General features: G+C 47.3%; 1 protein-coding gene across 10 annotated transcripts in view; it reads left to right on the forward strand.

Annotated features, from left to right (window-relative positions):
- Positions 1–17,251, forward strand: part of slmapa (sarcolemma associated protein a) — a 41,554-nt gene that overhangs the window by 15,042 nt on the left and 9,261 nt on the right. For 3 of the 10 annotated variants that reach the window (XM_079341625.1, XM_079341626.1, XM_079341623.1), the window contains exons 4-22: positions 5,256–5,292; positions 7,185–7,247; positions 7,622–7,717; positions 7,794–7,865; positions 7,958–8,098; positions 8,186–8,323; positions 8,429–8,597; positions 8,756–8,806; positions 9,979–10,125; positions 12,053–12,118; positions 14,221–14,280; positions 14,392–14,484; positions 15,136–15,216; positions 15,618–15,677; positions 15,830–15,955; positions 16,193–16,267; positions 16,473–16,573; positions 16,682–16,886; positions 16,992–17,109. In XM_079341625.1, the coding sequence (XP_079197751.1) occupies positions 5,256–5,292; positions 7,185–7,247; positions 7,622–7,717; positions 7,794–7,865; positions 7,958–8,098; positions 8,186–8,323; positions 8,429–8,597; positions 8,756–8,806; positions 9,979–10,125; positions 12,053–12,118; positions 14,221–14,280; positions 14,392–14,484; positions 15,136–15,216; positions 15,618–15,677; positions 15,830–15,955; positions 16,193–16,267; positions 16,473–16,573; positions 16,682–16,886; positions 16,992–17,109 (1,899 nt within the window). The remainder of the gene's footprint in view (positions 1–5,255; positions 5,293–7,184; positions 7,248–7,621; positions 7,718–7,793; positions 7,866–7,957; positions 8,099–8,185; positions 8,324–8,428; positions 8,598–8,755; positions 8,807–9,978; positions 10,126–12,052; positions 12,119–14,220; positions 14,281–14,391; positions 14,485–15,135; positions 15,217–15,617; positions 15,678–15,829; positions 15,956–16,192; positions 16,268–16,472; positions 16,574–16,681; positions 16,887–16,991; positions 17,110–17,251) is intronic. The other 7 variants (XM_079341624.1, XM_079341631.1, XM_079341628.1 and 4 more) reach the window with 6 other exon arrangements.

The raw sequence follows: 17,251 nt of genomic DNA on the forward strand, positions 1-17,251 counted from the left end.
CTCGGCTCAGCTCGTCCTAACCCGTCCTGATCAAGGGACGCCACAATCCAGAGCGTTCACACATGCGCCCCCTTCTGGAACATGTTTGAAATTGCAGCGTGTGTCTGCTGCTGGATGTTTAAAACGAGATCAGGAGCAAGTTGGACAAAAATAGTTTTTTAATGAAGAGCTGGCGCTGAGACGCAGCGAGCAGATTAACCGGTTTAACTCCGAGCTGAGATTAAAGTCCAACTCTCACATCGCGTCGAGTTCGTCACTTTATCCAGAACCAGAACAGCTGCATGTGAGGCATCGGTGACGCCGCCGCCGCCTTCTCGCTTCCTGTCATCAGCTGATGCACGCCATGTAGACTCGAACACACACAGCGAGCGCCGTGCAGCTAATTCAGACAGATTTATTAATAGCTGAAGAATGTTTCTGCCCGTCGCTCTAAGCTGCGGACACGAGGACGTCTGCCAAACACAGCTTCACACAGTCGCTGTGTGTGTGTGTGTGTGTGTTTGTGTGTGTGTGTGTGTGTGTGAACAAAGCACCTGTATTTACAGCAGACACTGAAACACTTCATGGATTCAGCTAAAAACTGAGACAATGTTCCCGGAAGAATTTCAACCCGAGATCTTTCAAACACGCGACTTCGACAGGAAGGAGAACCTTCTGTCAAACACTCACACGCCTTTTTAAACTCTGCTGAATAGTATGAACACTAATAATCGATTAGTCACACTCGCAGAAATCTCCTGAAAAAAAACTCAGATTACACTCCGAGGTGAGAACGCAGCAGGAGAATTATCCGGATCATTCAGCTCGAGCTGGATGTGTGTCTCCAGATGACGCCTGTTATGAGTTATGAGGTGATGCAATACCAATATAGATTGATTGATTGATTGATCAACGTTCGGTTCACGTCTTTCTGCTCTTGGAGTGTCCATGTGTGTAAAAGTTTCAGGGTTTTGTTTGGATTCATCTTATTTTCTTCCTTATGTTAAAAAAAGGAGGAGAAAACCCCCAGTTGTGACATCACTGGTTTGTGGGCGTGGCCTGCAGCAGCCTCTCTGTGTGATTCAGTGTGGAGTCATCATGAGTGTGATGATACACGGAGAGAACAAAACAAACACCACCCGTCTCACAAGTTTTAACGGGGAACTAAAAGCGAGTCGAGCTCCGACTTTCAACTTCATCTGATCGGAAACAGGAAATGGCGTCTTTCAGGTTTAACCGCCATGTTGTTTTATCTGCTGTCACCGTTTCCTGCATGACAATGGCTCCTCTTATCAGTCTGTTATCACCTGCCACATGTCCTTCAACGCCCACCGTGGTCAAGTCTCTCTCTGTCTCTCTTTTTAATAACACATAAATTCATGATGGCTCCGCCCTGCTTACTCATCCAGCACACCTTTTTGAGCCGCCGCCTCCCACAGATCATTAAACGAGTGTGAAAACTTAAAAAGTGCAGCAAGCAGAGTGGAGTTTGTTTCTGTTCAAAGTGCCAGGAGGGGGTGGAGCTCCGATAAGTTGCACAAGTAAGAGGAGGAAAATCAGCTGTTTTTCTTCAAAGGAGAGGAGGAGGAGCAAAGAAAGAAAGAAAGAAAAGAAAAGAAAGAAAGTTTGTGTTGTGGAAAAGTCGAGAGAAATCAGCTGCTCCGTGTGAAACTCAGGGAGAGTATGAAGCAACAAGGAGGGATCCATTTTCCCCAGCAGTGAACTTTGAGCTGCGGCGGATCACTCGAGACGAAGACGACCTGACAGGTAACAACTTCTCTGCTCCTCCAAGCGTGTCGGTCCGGATCGAGGCTCGTATCCTCGGGTCAAACCGGCTCCACGCCAAGCAGCTTGACTTTGACTGTTCGCTGTGTCGGTTTTAAAGGATCACTTAATGATCTTAAAATAAAGCTGGGAGGTCTGGAGACGGTGACAGGTGCTGGAGGAGATGAAGCACGGAGACCAAAACGTGCAGAGCAGGTGTGTTTACTTGATTGTTGTTTATTTGTTGACGGCAGTTAAAAGGTTAATATGAGGGAGGGAGGCATCCAGCATGTTTTTAAACAGACATCTAAACACATTACAACATGTGCCATGCACACACATTTACCAATCAGCTGCAGGCCTGCTTTCACATCACGTGACCCGAACTGACTGTCAGCTACACTCCCATGATTTTTTATATTAAGAATAATCCCAGCGTGTCCTTTGACCCTCTCTTCTCAAAAACTTCTCAAGTTTTAAAAAAAATTTTTAATTCTTGCTTCATACTCGTGTCGTCAGCTCGCACGGTGGCTGGAGAAAGGAGGGAAGATGAATCACCTTTTTTGGTGACTAGAAGCAACAACAGGAGTTTTGTTTGTTGCCCTTTGGCGTAACTGACACACACACACACACACACACACACAGATACACACACAGGTAAAGGAGCGGTGCTAATATTACTCTGCTAGCGTCTACAAAAGGTGGCAGAGAGAACTTTTGGTTGTGAGGGGAAATTATTTATTTCTTCAGATTTTCTGCATCTGGTAAAAAAAACTCTGACGTGACATAAAGACGATACAGCTTCATGTTACACGCTTCTCCCGCTGCCAAACATCCGTTAACCGGTTTCACATCTGCACTCCTGCAAACATGGAGATGATTGAGGTGTGTGTGTGTGGAGGGGAGGGGAGGGGGGGGGGGGGGGCAGCAGCCTCTTCTGAGTGGAGTCGTCATCGTGAAATCGTTCACGTGTAGAAATATCTGAGCAGGGAATCATTGGAAACTACCGCCACTGTTTTCCAGCGTCAGTGTCTGCTGGAGCGCACACGAACACACCAGATCAGACGTGGATGACTGAGTCCTGTGTGTGTGTGTGTGTGTGTGTGTGTGTGTGTGTGTGTGCTGTAGTGCAGACTCCGTCTCCTCGTGAGCTGTAGTTGAAGAGCTGTGAATCGAGGTCATGTGGATTTTTCCGTCTTTCTGAACTTGTAGTTCTGGAGCCGCTCTGGGTCTTCGTGACTTTACGACCTGCTCGCTGCCCTCCAGACATTTGAATAAGTTTAAATCTTTGTCATTTTAAATGTTTACTTTACTTAACACATATTAAACCAAGTTATCCTGCCGTCTCCTTCGTCTCCTCCTCCCTCATCTCCTAAATCTTCTTCCTCTTTTATCGTCTTCTTTTCCTTCTACGTCTCCTTTTTGTTTGTTTTTTTATCTCCTTCGTCGTCTTCCTCCTTCTGTTCAAGCTACCCTCCTTCATTTTTCAAAATAAAATAGCGATATATATTTGGCACCCGTGATTTGACGATCGTGCCCCACAAGTCAGGATGATGATGTTTTTGTAGTTTGAGCATTTGCTGAATTTTCCTCCGCCTCATGTCGGTGCGTTAAGCTCCAGATTACAGGTGGTGACACTGACTGTTTAATATATGAACCTGCTGTGATGATGCTGCTGGCTCAGACTATCAATAAGACAACGTTATGCACAGTGATGAAAATGAAAGAACAGTAGAAACCACACACGGAGACGGAGAAGAAATCCCATCATAGGATCGAGATAGCACGATGGACGTTTGAGTTTTATAAGTTAAAGAGGACATATTATGAAAAATCCCCTTTAACAGTATTTATGAACATTCATGTGGGTAACATGAGCGTCTTCAGACTCACAACGTGAAATAAATTCATCCGGTCCTTTTTGTTTGTAGCCTGCAGAATAATGCTCCGTTTCTAATGTGCTCCCCTTGTGATGTCACAGTGGGATTCCTCTCCACCCAGAGACTCCGCCTCCAACGTTTTGCATCTTCCTTTTTCGCAAACTTTGTGAATATTTCTGCAGCATCTTTCTGATAAATCATCGATGTGGCGGGACGATTGATGGATTAGTAAATCAGGGTGAGAGAGAGAGAAAGCAAGGCCACCTGCACCCCAAACACTCGCGTGTTGAAGATGAAACATGATGGTGATCTTCCAGCGATGCGACTGGTTCATGGAGCTGCAGAGCGTCCGTGTTTCCTCTGACGGATGACGTCTCTCTGGGGACGTCGTTTGTCAGTCTGAAGGAGGAACAGCTGCTGATCTGCACCGCGAGGACTCCGGGTTCACAAAGTCCTTTGAGACTACAATACATCTATTCCCAGCATGCACTGCAGCGAAGAATATGCACTAAGAATGCAGCAGAGGGAGAGAGATGATTGGATTCAAACCCAGGCTCCTGATTGGAGGATTGTTGCCTCACAGTGTTTTAAGATGGATGGAGTGCATTGTGTTTTTTTCAGCTTTCTCTCGCTCTCTGAGTTAATCTCTAACCGAGTCCAGTTTTCCCTTCATTCCTGAACTCTGACTGATCCCAGCTCGACTCAAACACCCCCCCTTTAAACAAACCTGTGGCCTCATGTGTCCCGGTTTGTCCAGATACAGTACAGTAAGGATCTCCTCCAAAGGACGGAGAGGTTCCCTCAGCTGTGTGCGTTAAAAAGAGGTTGATGTTTTAATGCTGTGGGGTGAAAGGTTAGTGTTTGTGTAATGTTTGTTGCAGCAGAGGTTTCGGGGTCAAAGGTCGCCCTCCTTGGAGATCAGCTCCCCTGCAGAGCTTGATCCAAAGTTTGTCAATTTGATTTAATGTTCTGACGTCGTCTCGGGGTTTAGCGCTCGGTGCGTTTTCTACACGTTTGGAAAATGAACCTCGCTGTGAGTGACTCACTGCCTTCAGTCGTACTGTAAGGAAACCTCCCGTTCACATTAATGATCAACAGGCTGTGTGTAGAGTTCAGTCACCTCTACATGACGACACACACACACACACACACACACACACACACACACACACACACACACACACACACACACACACACACACACACACACACACACACACACACACACACACACACACACACACACGCACGCTCAGCCTCTGCACAGTGTACAGTCTCATCTGAGCCTGTTGTGTTTGCAGATATAAAGGCATCAAGGAGTCGAAAAAAAATTTTAATGTGTAAATGAAAAAGTAATCGTGAAACATCCCAGACGTTGATCCCACGACAGGAAGTGTGAGGCAGACAAACAGGAAGTAAAGCAGCCAATCGTTAATTTACTAAGAGTCAAAAATTTATGTTGAACGACGTCGACGTGCTGAGACTGAGATGCTTTAAACCAGAATCACAAGACAAGAATCTTTTTTTTTTTTTTTTTCTGTCGTCGTGGTTACGCCCCCCCCCCCTCCTCCTTTCCTCCCAGCTGTTTCCATGGTGACAATTTGTTATCTCTTCTCTCTTCTTCCTTTTCAGTGTCATCCAGACTCCGTTACCGCTACCTGTAGACAAGGTAAGATCACCAAGATGTGTGTGCGTGCGTGTGCATGCATATGTGTGTGTGTGTGTGTGTGTGTGTTGTTGTTGTCCTTTTTTGTGTGTGGATTGTTTTGTCTGTATCTCAGATTTACATGAATGCCTGCTCTTTAGTGATGGAGCTGTGTGCGTGTGTGTGTGTGTGCGTGTGTGTGTGTGTGTGTGTGTGTGTGTGTGTGTGCGCGTGTGCGTGTGTGTGTGTAGTAGTCAGTCAGCTGATTGAGGAATGCAGGGCTTGCTGCCAGCCGCTCTGCAGAGGTCTCTCATGTGGATCAGGGGGGCAAAGTGTTTTTCTCTCTGCAGCGTCTGAGAGCTTCGAGTCTTTGAGCCGTTTAAAGTCCGACTGGACTTAAATCACATTTTAATGGTGGCGCTGCAGTCCAGATATCTGCTCCATGAATCTGATGCTGCCGTCGTGCTTTTTTTGCTTCATCCGACCCGGGTGAGCGTTACGCATCATCCGTGTCTCGAAGAATCAGATCCAGCGTCTGATAATGACCTCGAGTTTAATCTGCGACCACACGGGGACTTTTACAAGCGAAACAGGAAGTGTGATGCGTGGGGGAAAATGCTCTGATTGGTTGGAAAACTCCTCCCTGCAGTGGACTCCTGAGCGCTCGGTGTTGATTGGTTGGGTGGTTTGATTGACAGCTTTGCGATGAACTCGAGTTCTGACCATCGCCTCTCTACATGTGGCGTTCGACTTAACCGCTAATCTACCCGGAGGCCCCGAAAATCTGTTTGATCGGCTCAACTTGAACTTAATAAAATAATTGATTCTAGTAAAGAGATGCTTTCAGGTTTAATAATAACGAGGTTCAAATATGAGCGTTTTAATTTATATCATTCGCCATCGAACAAACGTGACGAATAAAGTTTATTAAGTGTTTCTCTGCTGCCTCACCCTCTGACAGTGAGAACAACAGAGCCTCAGTGCAACCTGTCTGAGGAATGTAGGCTGGAGCTGTGTGTGTGTGTGTGTGTGTGTGTGTGTGTGTGTGTGTGTGTGTGTGTGTGTGTGTGTGTGTGTGTGTGTGTGTGTGTGTGTGTGTGTGTGTGTGTGTGTGTGTGTGTGTGTGTGTGTGTGTGTCGGAGAAGCTGTGATTACATTTGTACCATTTCTCAAACATAATTAACTGTCTCATAGAAGGAGACGTGAACCTCCCTGGTCTCTGAAGACACACACACTTTAAATGAGTCACACACACACACACACACACACACACACACACCGTGTGGGGAAGTGTGAAAATGTGTCGCTGAATCTCCTGCTGGAGACTTTTTATAAACTCGTCACTCGAGGGAAAGTTTCCGTCTTTTTCTGCGTTTTAAAAATAAGAGTCAGGAATGAAGCGATGATTAAGACCGGACACACGAGGAACTGTACGCACTGATTTATCCTCCCGAGCATTTTCAAAGAGCGCTGAATGATCAGTGTGCTCTGAAATGGATTTACACGTCAGAGAGAGAGAGAGCTGACGCTGACCGACAGCGTGACATCAATAAATAAAACGTCCAATGAAAACACGGAGCTGTGTGTGTGTGTGTGTGTGTGTGTGTGTGTGTGTGTGTGTGTGTGTGTGTGTGTGTGTGTGTGTGTGTGTGTGTGTGTGTGTGTGTGTGTGTGTGTGTGTGTGTGTGTGTGTGTGTGTGTGTGTGTGTGTGTGTGTGTGTGTGTGTGTGTGTGTGTGTGTGTGTGTGTGTGTGTGTGTGTGTGTGTGCTTGTTTGAGCGTCACAAACTGACCTTTTGACCTCTGTAGTTTTACACATTTATTCTTCTTCAGCTCCAACGTCAGCCTGAATGAAGTCCAGACAACAGTCAATGTGTTTACATAATGTGTGTGTGTGTGTGTGTGTGTGTTTTCTAGGTTGCAGCCAACACTCCCAGCATGTATTCTCAGGAACTGTTCCAGCTCTCCCAGTATCTACAGGTAACGCACACTGACACCTACTGGTCATTCTGTGGAAGTGCACGTAAACCATGAAGCGAGCAGACGAGCCACCTTCCCTGCAGAGTCCTCTCTTACTTCATCTTTATATTTTTATTTATTTCATGCACTTAAAATAAACAAAGTAGATCAAATGAACAAAAACAAACAATGTGATTAAGTTAATACCAAAAAAAGGAAATCTTTTGAAAGAAGCCATTTAAACCCAGCAGCTTGTCGGGTGACACAAGAGGCAAGTTATTAAAGTAAAATAGAAGAACACATACTCAACATGTCGCACAGTTCACCTCGTGATGCTGCACCGTGTGAGGGCGCCCTCACTCACTTTCTCTTCCTCCTCCCTCTCTGGCCGTCAGGAGGCCTTACACAGAGAGCAGATGTTGGAGCAGAAGTTAGCCACCCTGCAGCGTCTGCTAGCCAACACACAGGAGGCCTCGGAGAGCAGCTGGCAGGTAGGGAACCCCCCGACATCGGGCGTTAAAACCCTCAACTCCGAGACGCAGCTTCCTTTAACTGTTTTCTCACCAGGCCCTGATCGATGAAGACCGCCTGCTGTCCAGACTGGAGGTGATGGGCAGTCAGCTGCAGGCGTACTCGAAGGTAACACACGGCAGATAGAAGAAGAACTCTTGGTGCATGAAATGGATCAAAGTGAGTCAAGTGTTCTGCACGTGTGTCCTCGTGTGTGTCAGAACCAGACGGAGGAAGGGATCCGGAAAGAGCTTCTGTCTCTTCAGGAGGACAAACACAACTACGAGACGACGGCGAAGGAGTCCCTGAGGAGAGTGATGCAGGAGAAGATCGAGGTGGTCAGGAAGCTGTCGGAGGTCGAGGTAAGACACACGCGCGCGTTCACTCCCGTTGTTGTGTTTTTCTCTTCTCGTGCTCGCGAGGCCCTAATGAGCTTTTCCGTCGTGCAGCGCTCGCTCAGCAACACGGAGGACGAGTGCACACACCTGAAGGAGATGTCGGAGAGAGGTCAGGAGGAGCTGAGGGAGCTCGCCAACAAGTACAACGCCGCCGTCAACGAGATCAAAGAGCTCACCGACAAAATAAAGGTACCGACACGGACGCTGGAATCGACCCTGTCATGTTTGGTTTCACAGGATGTTTGGAATACAGTAATAAGTAATCTTTTCTCCTTCCTCCCCGCCCCCGTCCAGACGGCGGAGGGCCGGCAGGAGGAGCTGACCCAGCGGGGCGCCACGGAGAAGAGGGAGTTGGAGCTGCGGATCGAGGAGATGGAGGAGAAGGAGCAGGTTCTCCAGGCTCGCATCGAAGCTCTGCAGGCCGACAACGACTTCACCAACGAGAGGCTCTCCGCCCTGCAGGGTACACACACACACACACACACACACACACACACACACACACACACACACACACACTGCATGCAAAGACACACAACCAGTGACCTATCGGGTGGCTCGGCTGGGACTGCTCGTGAGTCAACGCTTCTCTGCTGTTGTTGTTGTTGTTGTTGTTTACAGTGCGGTTAGAACAGCTACAAGAGAAAAGCTTAAAAGAGAACAACAGCCTGGGTGAGTCTAACCTCTCCGCTCCGCTCGTCCTCTCCACCCGCCGCCGTCTGTCTCTTCTGTTGGGCGCTAACTCCACCTCCTCATCCTGCACTAATGACGCATGAGAAGCTCCTGCATGAAGTCGCTCTCGTGTTTCCATCCTGCCTCTGTTTGTCTGTCACAGTGAAAGTCTGGCTCTTCTGCTGCTCGCAGGTTTCCTCCTCCTCTAGTTTCAGGAACACCCGGGAACGTTTGTCTAAAAGTGTTGAAACCTCAAATCCTGCAGTCGAACATTTGTCCTCGACCTGCTCCGATGAGCGTTCCTAAACATCCGTGTGAATAATTAGAATCCAAACTTTACCTGCAGACTTTGAAGGATTATCTCAGGAGGCAGATACAATAAAAATAAAAAACGAAGGAGAGATAGACGAATAAAAATAGACGATAACAACCGCGTCTGCCGTCAGCTGATCGATATTATCTATCAAACTCTTCAGGAGTGTTAACGTCGGCTTAACGGCGTGTGATAGTTCAGCGTCGGACTGATGATAAGAACTCCATAAACGACCGGAGCTGCAGCTCTGACCATCACAGAGACTGTTTGTGATCACACATCTTAAATGTATAACATCAGCTCCGTGAGCTTCACCAGCAAAGAGGTCTGATCGCTCAGTGGGCGGAGATTTTCCCAGTTTGATCTCTTTTATCTCGAACTGTGCGCCGTAGGTTACCATGGCGATGCACCCGGCCACCGTCGTAGGGTTTGAAAACCCCACAGGTGAACCCTGAAGCGAACCCTCGCCAACTTTAAAATCGATGACCTAATCGAGACATGCATGTGAACGTTCCTCCGAGGATCTCTGAACGACCACGTGTGGCGTAAAAACAAACGTTTCACCAGGACGCTTTAAATTAATATACGAAGGATGACGCGACCAGGACACGTGGATGTGTCCGATCGAGGCTTGTTGGGGGTTCTGGGTAATCTGGGTTGTTTCCATGGTTGCCAAACTGTCCACTGCTTTGTTTTTCTTCTTCTATGGTGGGGGGCGGGTTAGAGAGCTTCTGGTCACTGATTGACTTCTGGTGATTTGAATGAAAACACTGAACATGAATGCTGGAGGTGTCACTGAGCCCACACGGCTGTGTGTGTGTGTGTGTGTACATATATATCTGATCTGGTCACATGACAGATGAGGACATTATCTCGGCCGGAGCGGTAGAGGAGCCTGTCGAGGACAAACAGAGCCTGCAGACACCTGAGAGCCAGGAGGAAGACGAGGATGAGGAGGACACAGACACCGATGATGGTGCAGTTGGTCCAGAGGAAGAAATCGATGGTAGTTAGTCTCATTATTTAAATTAAAGTCCGTTTGATTTAGGACTGTTTGTTTATGGCATAAATCTGTAGAGAATAAACACGTTAGCTAAATATCAGACACATTCTTAAAGGCACGGTCGGTCTTTAGGTCCTGACAGAAATTAATAACTCAGGTGCTCTGAAAATCCATCATCCCTATCAGTCTGTAAGTCTGTAAAAACTTCAACCAATGTCTGCCAGGAGGGACCAATCTGATGAACCAATCACACGCCTCCCTGCTCAGTTCGCTACACTCAAAGATGACGTCATCGATGACGGAGTTTGTACTGAGAGTTTACTGGCCGCTGAATGAGACACGAGACGATGTAGTTTCTAAACAATGAAGAGACGAGCTCAGGTCCACTTTTGCATGTCGGTGAGGGGGCGTGGCTTATGAGGGAGCGCAGAGAGGAGGGGCGTGGCTTATGAGGGAGCGCAGAGAGGAGGGGCGTGGCTTATGAGGGAGTGCAGAGAGGAGGGGCGTGGCTTATGAGGGAGTGCATGGGGTGGGCGTGGCTTATGAGGGGCACATAGGGGCGTGGCTTATGAGGGAGCACAGAGAGAAGGGGGCGGGTGCAGACGGAGCACTGAGTGAACGCTACTTTCAGAATTCACGCCAGTTTTCACAAATGACCAAGCCGGCCTTTAATCGAGGATTTAAATGAAGCTGGAAGAACTCCAGACTTTAATTGGATCATGGTATCAATTAAGGCTCCGACACACAGAGGAGGTCATCAGCTGTTGGATCGGCGGGGGAGCTACCTCTGTTGCTTCCTGTCGCTCCCCGCCGATCGTAGACTCCATGTGATACGAGTGGGGAGTGACGGCGGTGTGAAAGAGTACCGCCGCTTCACGCGTGAGCTGGAACGTACGTGGCGGTTGAGCGCCGGCTGTAGTCTCCGCGGTGTGATCAAGTGTAACTTTTTAGCCGAGACAAAAAGCGACGCCACAGGCGGCGGCCTGCGTTGGTGTAACAGGAAACAAAGAGACAACATACATGAGATCTTTTCAGGCGTTTTGTTCAGGCGTGAAGAAGAAGCTAAGTTCTGATTCAGTCTGGTGAGTGGACGCTCTGATGACTGAAGTATATTCATGTGGTTGTAGCGTAGTCTCCATTGAACTGTTGGGCTGGTTACTTTCACCTCTTTGTCCGTTAAAAATCTACACTTCAGCCGTCTGTCTGCCTGTCCACTTCCTGTCCACTTCCTGTCTCTGTCTGTCCAGAGCTGCTCTATGACTCCTAGTCGTCTAAAAAGTACCCGCCCTGTTTGGCTCTGATTTCTTGCCTTGCCTGTTTGCTAAACAAGCATCTTATTTGTCTGTGTAGTTTTCCTCCCCCCTCGTAGACTCAGTAGTCCCCCGTCATGCTTCCTACCTGCTTGTTTCTGTGTGTCCTCTCTCACGTCATGGTTTTCGTCCTCTCTGGTAATGTGAGGTTTGGTACTCAAAGCAGATTCTGGATCGAAGGAAAATTGTAGGAAACTGGATGTTCAGGGTGGACTTCTCTCATCATGGGGGGGGGGGGGGGGGGCTGTTAGAGGAACATGGAGAAAACCTTTAAGTGGATCAAAATGGGTCCATGAAAGCAGTTTAACATTAAAATATTTAATCTAGAATCGTTTCAGAGTGACGCTTTTTTGTTGTTCTTAAAATGCAGAAATATTTTTAAACATCAATTAAACGAGCAGAAAATGTGTTGAATCATTTTCCAACCAGTTCCTAAACTAACGAGCGTCATCCTCCATTTTCTGCAAACGTCAGGATGTTTGCCTCCATGCTTTCTCTTTTGTTTTCCCGTTTTTCTCTTGAATATAAATAAAGTTTAATGATGAAGCAGCGGCGGCCATCATGACGCCGTGATGAGCAGCGAACCTCTCAGTAACGTCAGTGCTCTGTGTTTCTGTCAGACAACTGTCATGTAAACAACAGCGGAGGAGCCTCGACTAGAATTCAACAGTTGATTGAGTGTCCGCGTGAGTACACACACACACACCTGATCCTGCTGTCTGCGCACGCACACACACACACACACACACACACACACACACACACGCACACACAGAAACAGACGCATATCCTTCGCTGGGAGAAAAAAAAAAAAGTTTTAAGACATCTTTGGAGACGAGTTTGTCTCACGCCGCCTCGTCTCGCTGTTACTGGTGCTTCTGTCATTGAAGAAGGACGTGATGGTTCTTCTATCGACCTCTGACTCATGAGTTCATTTAACCGCTTCTCTTTTAAACGCCCCTGACATGCTTCCTGTAGCTTTTCTTTTTCGAAAGCTCTAATTTTTTTTTCTTTGCTTGCTGCTTTTTGTTTCTCTCCATAAGAAGAATTAACTAACCAACATTTTCTTCTTCTTTTGTTTCTGCTTTCCTCCCTCCTCCTCTTCCTCCTTCTCTCTTTTTTGCTCCTTTCTTTTTCTCTGGCTCGAGAATTTTCTGTTAATTTTCCAACTATACTTGAAGTGTTTGAGTTTTCTGAAACCAGTCAAGCATAAGCTGGTTCTATCTCCTGTTTGTTTGTTTGCTGCAGTGATATAAGCTGTCCACTTCTATGAAGATGTTTCTAGAAGTTTCTGCGCCATTCAGACGACAACACTTCTTATGAAGTCGTCCGTCTCCAGTGATTTTATTTAAGTTAATGCAGTTTGAGATATTTGATGAGCAATCCTTGGACACGTTTTAACACTAAAAACAGTTTGACAGACGTACGTTTGTATCGACTGTTCGGCTTTAGATGTTTTTTTTTGTAGCTTTAAATTGAAAAGAACTGAGTTAAAAAAAATTTTAGGATGATTGTAGGAGCAGCTGATATAAGTAAAAGTCTAACTAATACTTGTATGTCACGTAATATTCCCGCTCTGATGATCACTGACGTCTCGCGTCACGAGGCTGCGCTGCTCCGCCGTGTGGCGACGCTTTGACGGTTGGTGACGCTTTGACGGTTGGTGACGTTTAGCTACGCGTGAAGCGAACAGCACAAACGCAGCCTTTTTGCGTGTCCTGCGGTGGTTTGGCGTGATGGTTGTGTACGTTGTCAGAAATTCCCGCTCGGTTCCGTGTAGAGTGGTGCGGTGAGAGGATGAGAGGAAATGACACCCGAGAGCCGGAGGAAAAGTGAACAGATCAAGTAACGCAGCTATCCCCGCGATGATGCGTCACAGCCGTTGACGTAACGCTCCCTCCAGAGGAATCCTCCGGTAGCGCGTGTTGTACAAAGACACGTGACCGTTGACGTAGCAGGTTGTTGGTTGAAGTGCGAGGGTATTTGAGTCTTACGTTCAGCTCCTTTTAACTCTTTAAGTAACTGTAGGTTTACTCTGATTTCAAGTTAAATAATTTTTTTAATACTACAATGTTTTTCATAGAGGAAATATTACAGTCTTTTTTTTTAATTTTTATTTGATTAATTAGACAACTGAAGATAGATAAGAGAGGACAGGGTAGACATGTACATAACCTTCAGAGGGTCCGATGTTCTCGTAGCCGGGAATGACGTCACGGCTGAGTGAACGGCGTTCCAGTTGCAGGTCGGACAAGCGGCGTGGACGCCTCCAGGAGTACGTTTGATGTGTTTGATTATACCAGACGATAACGACACTCGGACCTGAATACACAGAAGCTTAATGACACGATCAGTGTGATTTGGTTTTATTACACACAAAGAGGACTCGTAAAGATAACGGGTCAGACATTACCGTTGATGCACGCAGCAGCCATGTTGGATTTGAACTCGGTCTTTCTGAAGGGTCTCTGAGTTTTCAGGGAGGCGTTCCTGGTGATGCATCGGACCGGCAATGGATCCCGGATGTCCGACTTCCGAGATCAAATGAAACGCAGCGTAGAGTGGCGCCCTGATGAATGAGATGAAACACTAACCACACATGATAATAACCCAACACGAGCCGTCGGCTGGTTGTTGTTGTTGTTGTTGTTGTTGTTGTTGTTGCGTGGAGGAGGGATTATGTGGCGGAGCTCAGGACAGATTTTCACATCTCTCTGTTTTCTTACAAGTTCAAACGAGCTGTCGGGACTCACTGATTCCACGTCTGTTTCCTTTTTTCTCGCCGCAGCCGTCAAACAGTTGAAGGAGACGGTCTGTTCTTCGATCCACAAACTCGCCAGCTTTGACGGTAAGAGGTCAACTCCTCGCCGCGTCGTCTTCTTTGATTCAGAGTTAAATTTCTTGACGTTCGATCGTCACTGAGTCTCATCGAGCAGTCGTCATGTTTGTGTGTTCACAGAAGTGATGGACGCTCACCTGCAGAACAACCAGACGGCTGAAGACGACGACGACGATGACGACGACATCCTGGCCAGCCCGGATCGGCTCAAAGGTAGAGACCATCGCACACCTGACGTGTTTTATACGGAAAAGAAGGCGTTCAAGAGCTTCTCCTTGATAATCAGATATTTTAGCCGAACTGTTTGACGCTTTTTTTAAATTGTTTTTTATTTTATTTTATTTTTATAAGAGTTACACTCGTCGACTTTTTGTTCATAAATCGGGACAAAGAGCCAAACTGCTGACATGGAGACCCCGCAGTGTTCTCTGACCTTTGACCTCTGCCTTTGTTACCGTTAGAGGTCCGAATCTTTGCCATCCTTTTTTTTTTTTTTTTTTTTTTTTTAATAATTAATTCTCTGTGGACACACAATATGCTCGAGCTCAGATTTTACATTTAGAGTCTCCTCTATTTTTTTTTATTTTATTTTTTTTAACATGAACGCAGAAACGTCACACAAACGGGAAAAAAAACATTTCAGACTGTGGCTGTTTTTTGTTTCTGTTTCACCTCCTGAACCCTGCTGTGCCTCACTTACTGAAAACTATCCAATCAGCGCATCACACAATGGTGTGTGTGTGTGTGTGTGTGTGTGTGTGTGTGTGTGTGTGTGTGTGTGTGTGTGTGTGTGTGTGTGTGTGTGTGTGTGTGTGTGTGTGTGTGTGTGTGTGTGTGTGTGTGTGTGTGTGTGTGTGTCCACAGGGACTCAGATGGATGCCAAAGAGTCGGACATGTCAGACACGCTGAGTCCCAGCAAAGACCGCAGCAGTGACGACACGTCAGGTCAGTAGTGTTATTTGTTTATTGAGCTTTCTCTCGTTCGTCGGAGAGATAGGACAGTGGGTAGAGTTGTATATCCGGGGACGAGCGAGAGGGGGTCAGGAGCCACAGGTCAGACGTCTGCCTGGAGGACCACAGACTCCACACAGTTAATCTGAATATGTCAGCTTGTCTTTAGGCGATTCACTCTGCAGCTTAAGTGTTTATTCTTAATTCAACCAAACTTTCATTTTCATCACTTCCCTTTTACAAAGTGTTGAAGTTGTCATTTGTTCCATGTAGATCATGAACTCTGAAATCATGAAACATACAGCAGCTGATATTTAGAGATCTTAAGATCAGACTCGTGAATCATCTCTCTGTGTCAGGTGATCGTCCTTGAAAAGTGTGTGTTTGTGTTTCAGACGGTAACATGGACGACCAGGAGCTGAATGAACCGCAGAACAGAGTCGCTCTGCTCAAAGGTACAAAGGCAGCTCGTCTCTCTGCTTTGCAGTCGTGCCGTTTATCAGATTCAGGAATGCATCTAACTGTCCAGCAGGGGGAGCTGTGCATTTCTGTAATTGGCTTCATGTGCTATAAAATGACTTGTTCTTGTGTGTGTGTGTGTGTGTAGCTGAGCTGCATCGGGCCGGTCTGGAGCCTGGAGACACGGAGCAGGTCATCCACCATCTCCACAGAGAGCTGCTGGAGGCCCAGGACTTAGCCAACACGGGCAAGCAGAGATGTCTGGAGCTCCAGGGTAACAAACACTGTCATAATAATAATAATAATAATAAAAAAAAGCTCAGGGTCATGAAGTGCTGCTGCAGCTTTTAGACCTCATCAAGCATAAAACAAACAGAAAACCCCACTCAAAGTGGTTTGAATTCCCACCTAACCCAGTATTTTAGCTCTGATCTTCATTTTCCTATCTGACCCCCGTGCCTCAGGAATGATTTGACTGTGTGTGTGTGTGTGTGTGTGTGTGCGTCTGCAGCTCTGCTGGAGGACGAGAGGAGGAGTAACACTCAGCAGACCGAGGAGTCGACTAAACAGATCCAGTACCTGCAGAGTACGTACACGAGTGTTCTGCCTAATGAATCCTAACTGTCTCCAGTGAGGGAGAAGCAGGAGGTCCTGCTGGCTGTGTTGTTGTCAGAGCTGTGTTTACATGGCTCCTCCCCTTGTGTATAAAAGCTGTTTGAGTCAAGAAGAAGAACATACTGACTGATTTATTTGCTCTCGCCTCGTTTCTCATCTTCCTGTTTGTGTTGCAGCTCAGCTCGGGAAGCTGCAGGCCGACATGGAGGCACTGAGGGAGCAGAGGGAGAGCACCATCTGCACCACGAGAGAGGAGCTCTACTCCGCACAGGAGGAGGTGAAAGCTCAGCTCGTTACCTTCTGACTCCTCAAAAAGCTCACATTTCATTTTTATCCAAACCTCCTCCTGTCTGACTTCACGGCTCGTGCTCTCTCCTCCTGTCAGATTCTCGTCCTGCGGCACTCTATGGAGGCCACCACGGCAGAGAGGGAGCGAGAGATCGCCACCCTGCAGGCCGACCTGGGCGTCGTCCGGACTGAGCTGGAGCACTGGAGGACCGCGGCGGCCAAGTACGAGGAGGAGATCCGCCGGCTGCAGGAGGCCTTCACGCAGCAGCAACAGCAGCAGAGCTCAGCCAGCCAGCTGCAGGGTGAGCACGGGGAGGCGTTCTGTGTCTCTCCTTAGAAATGTCTTTGTTTGTGGTCTGTATATATGACAGTTATGACTCTCCCCCCCGCTTCTTTCTCTCTCTCAGAGGAGTGTGTCACGTTGCAACAGCGGTGCACAACTCTGCAGCAGGACTGTGACGGCCTGAGATCTGAACGGAAATCTCTCACTGAAAAACTGCAACGCCTGGAGACGGAGCTCAGCAGGTACACACATGCAAACACACAGTTTCTTTTTTTTAAACCGGCTGTTATGGTCAATTTTGGGAGGGAATGTAATCAGCATGAATTTGAAGGAAAGCTGCGATGAAGACGCCTGACAGGGTCGCTGAGTCCTCGAGTCGTGTCG

This window comes from Symphodus melops (assembly GCF_947650265.1).
Source record: "Symphodus melops genome assembly, chromosome: 4".
Taxonomy (NCBI): Eukaryota; Metazoa; Chordata; class Actinopteri; order Labriformes; family Labridae; genus Symphodus; species Symphodus melops.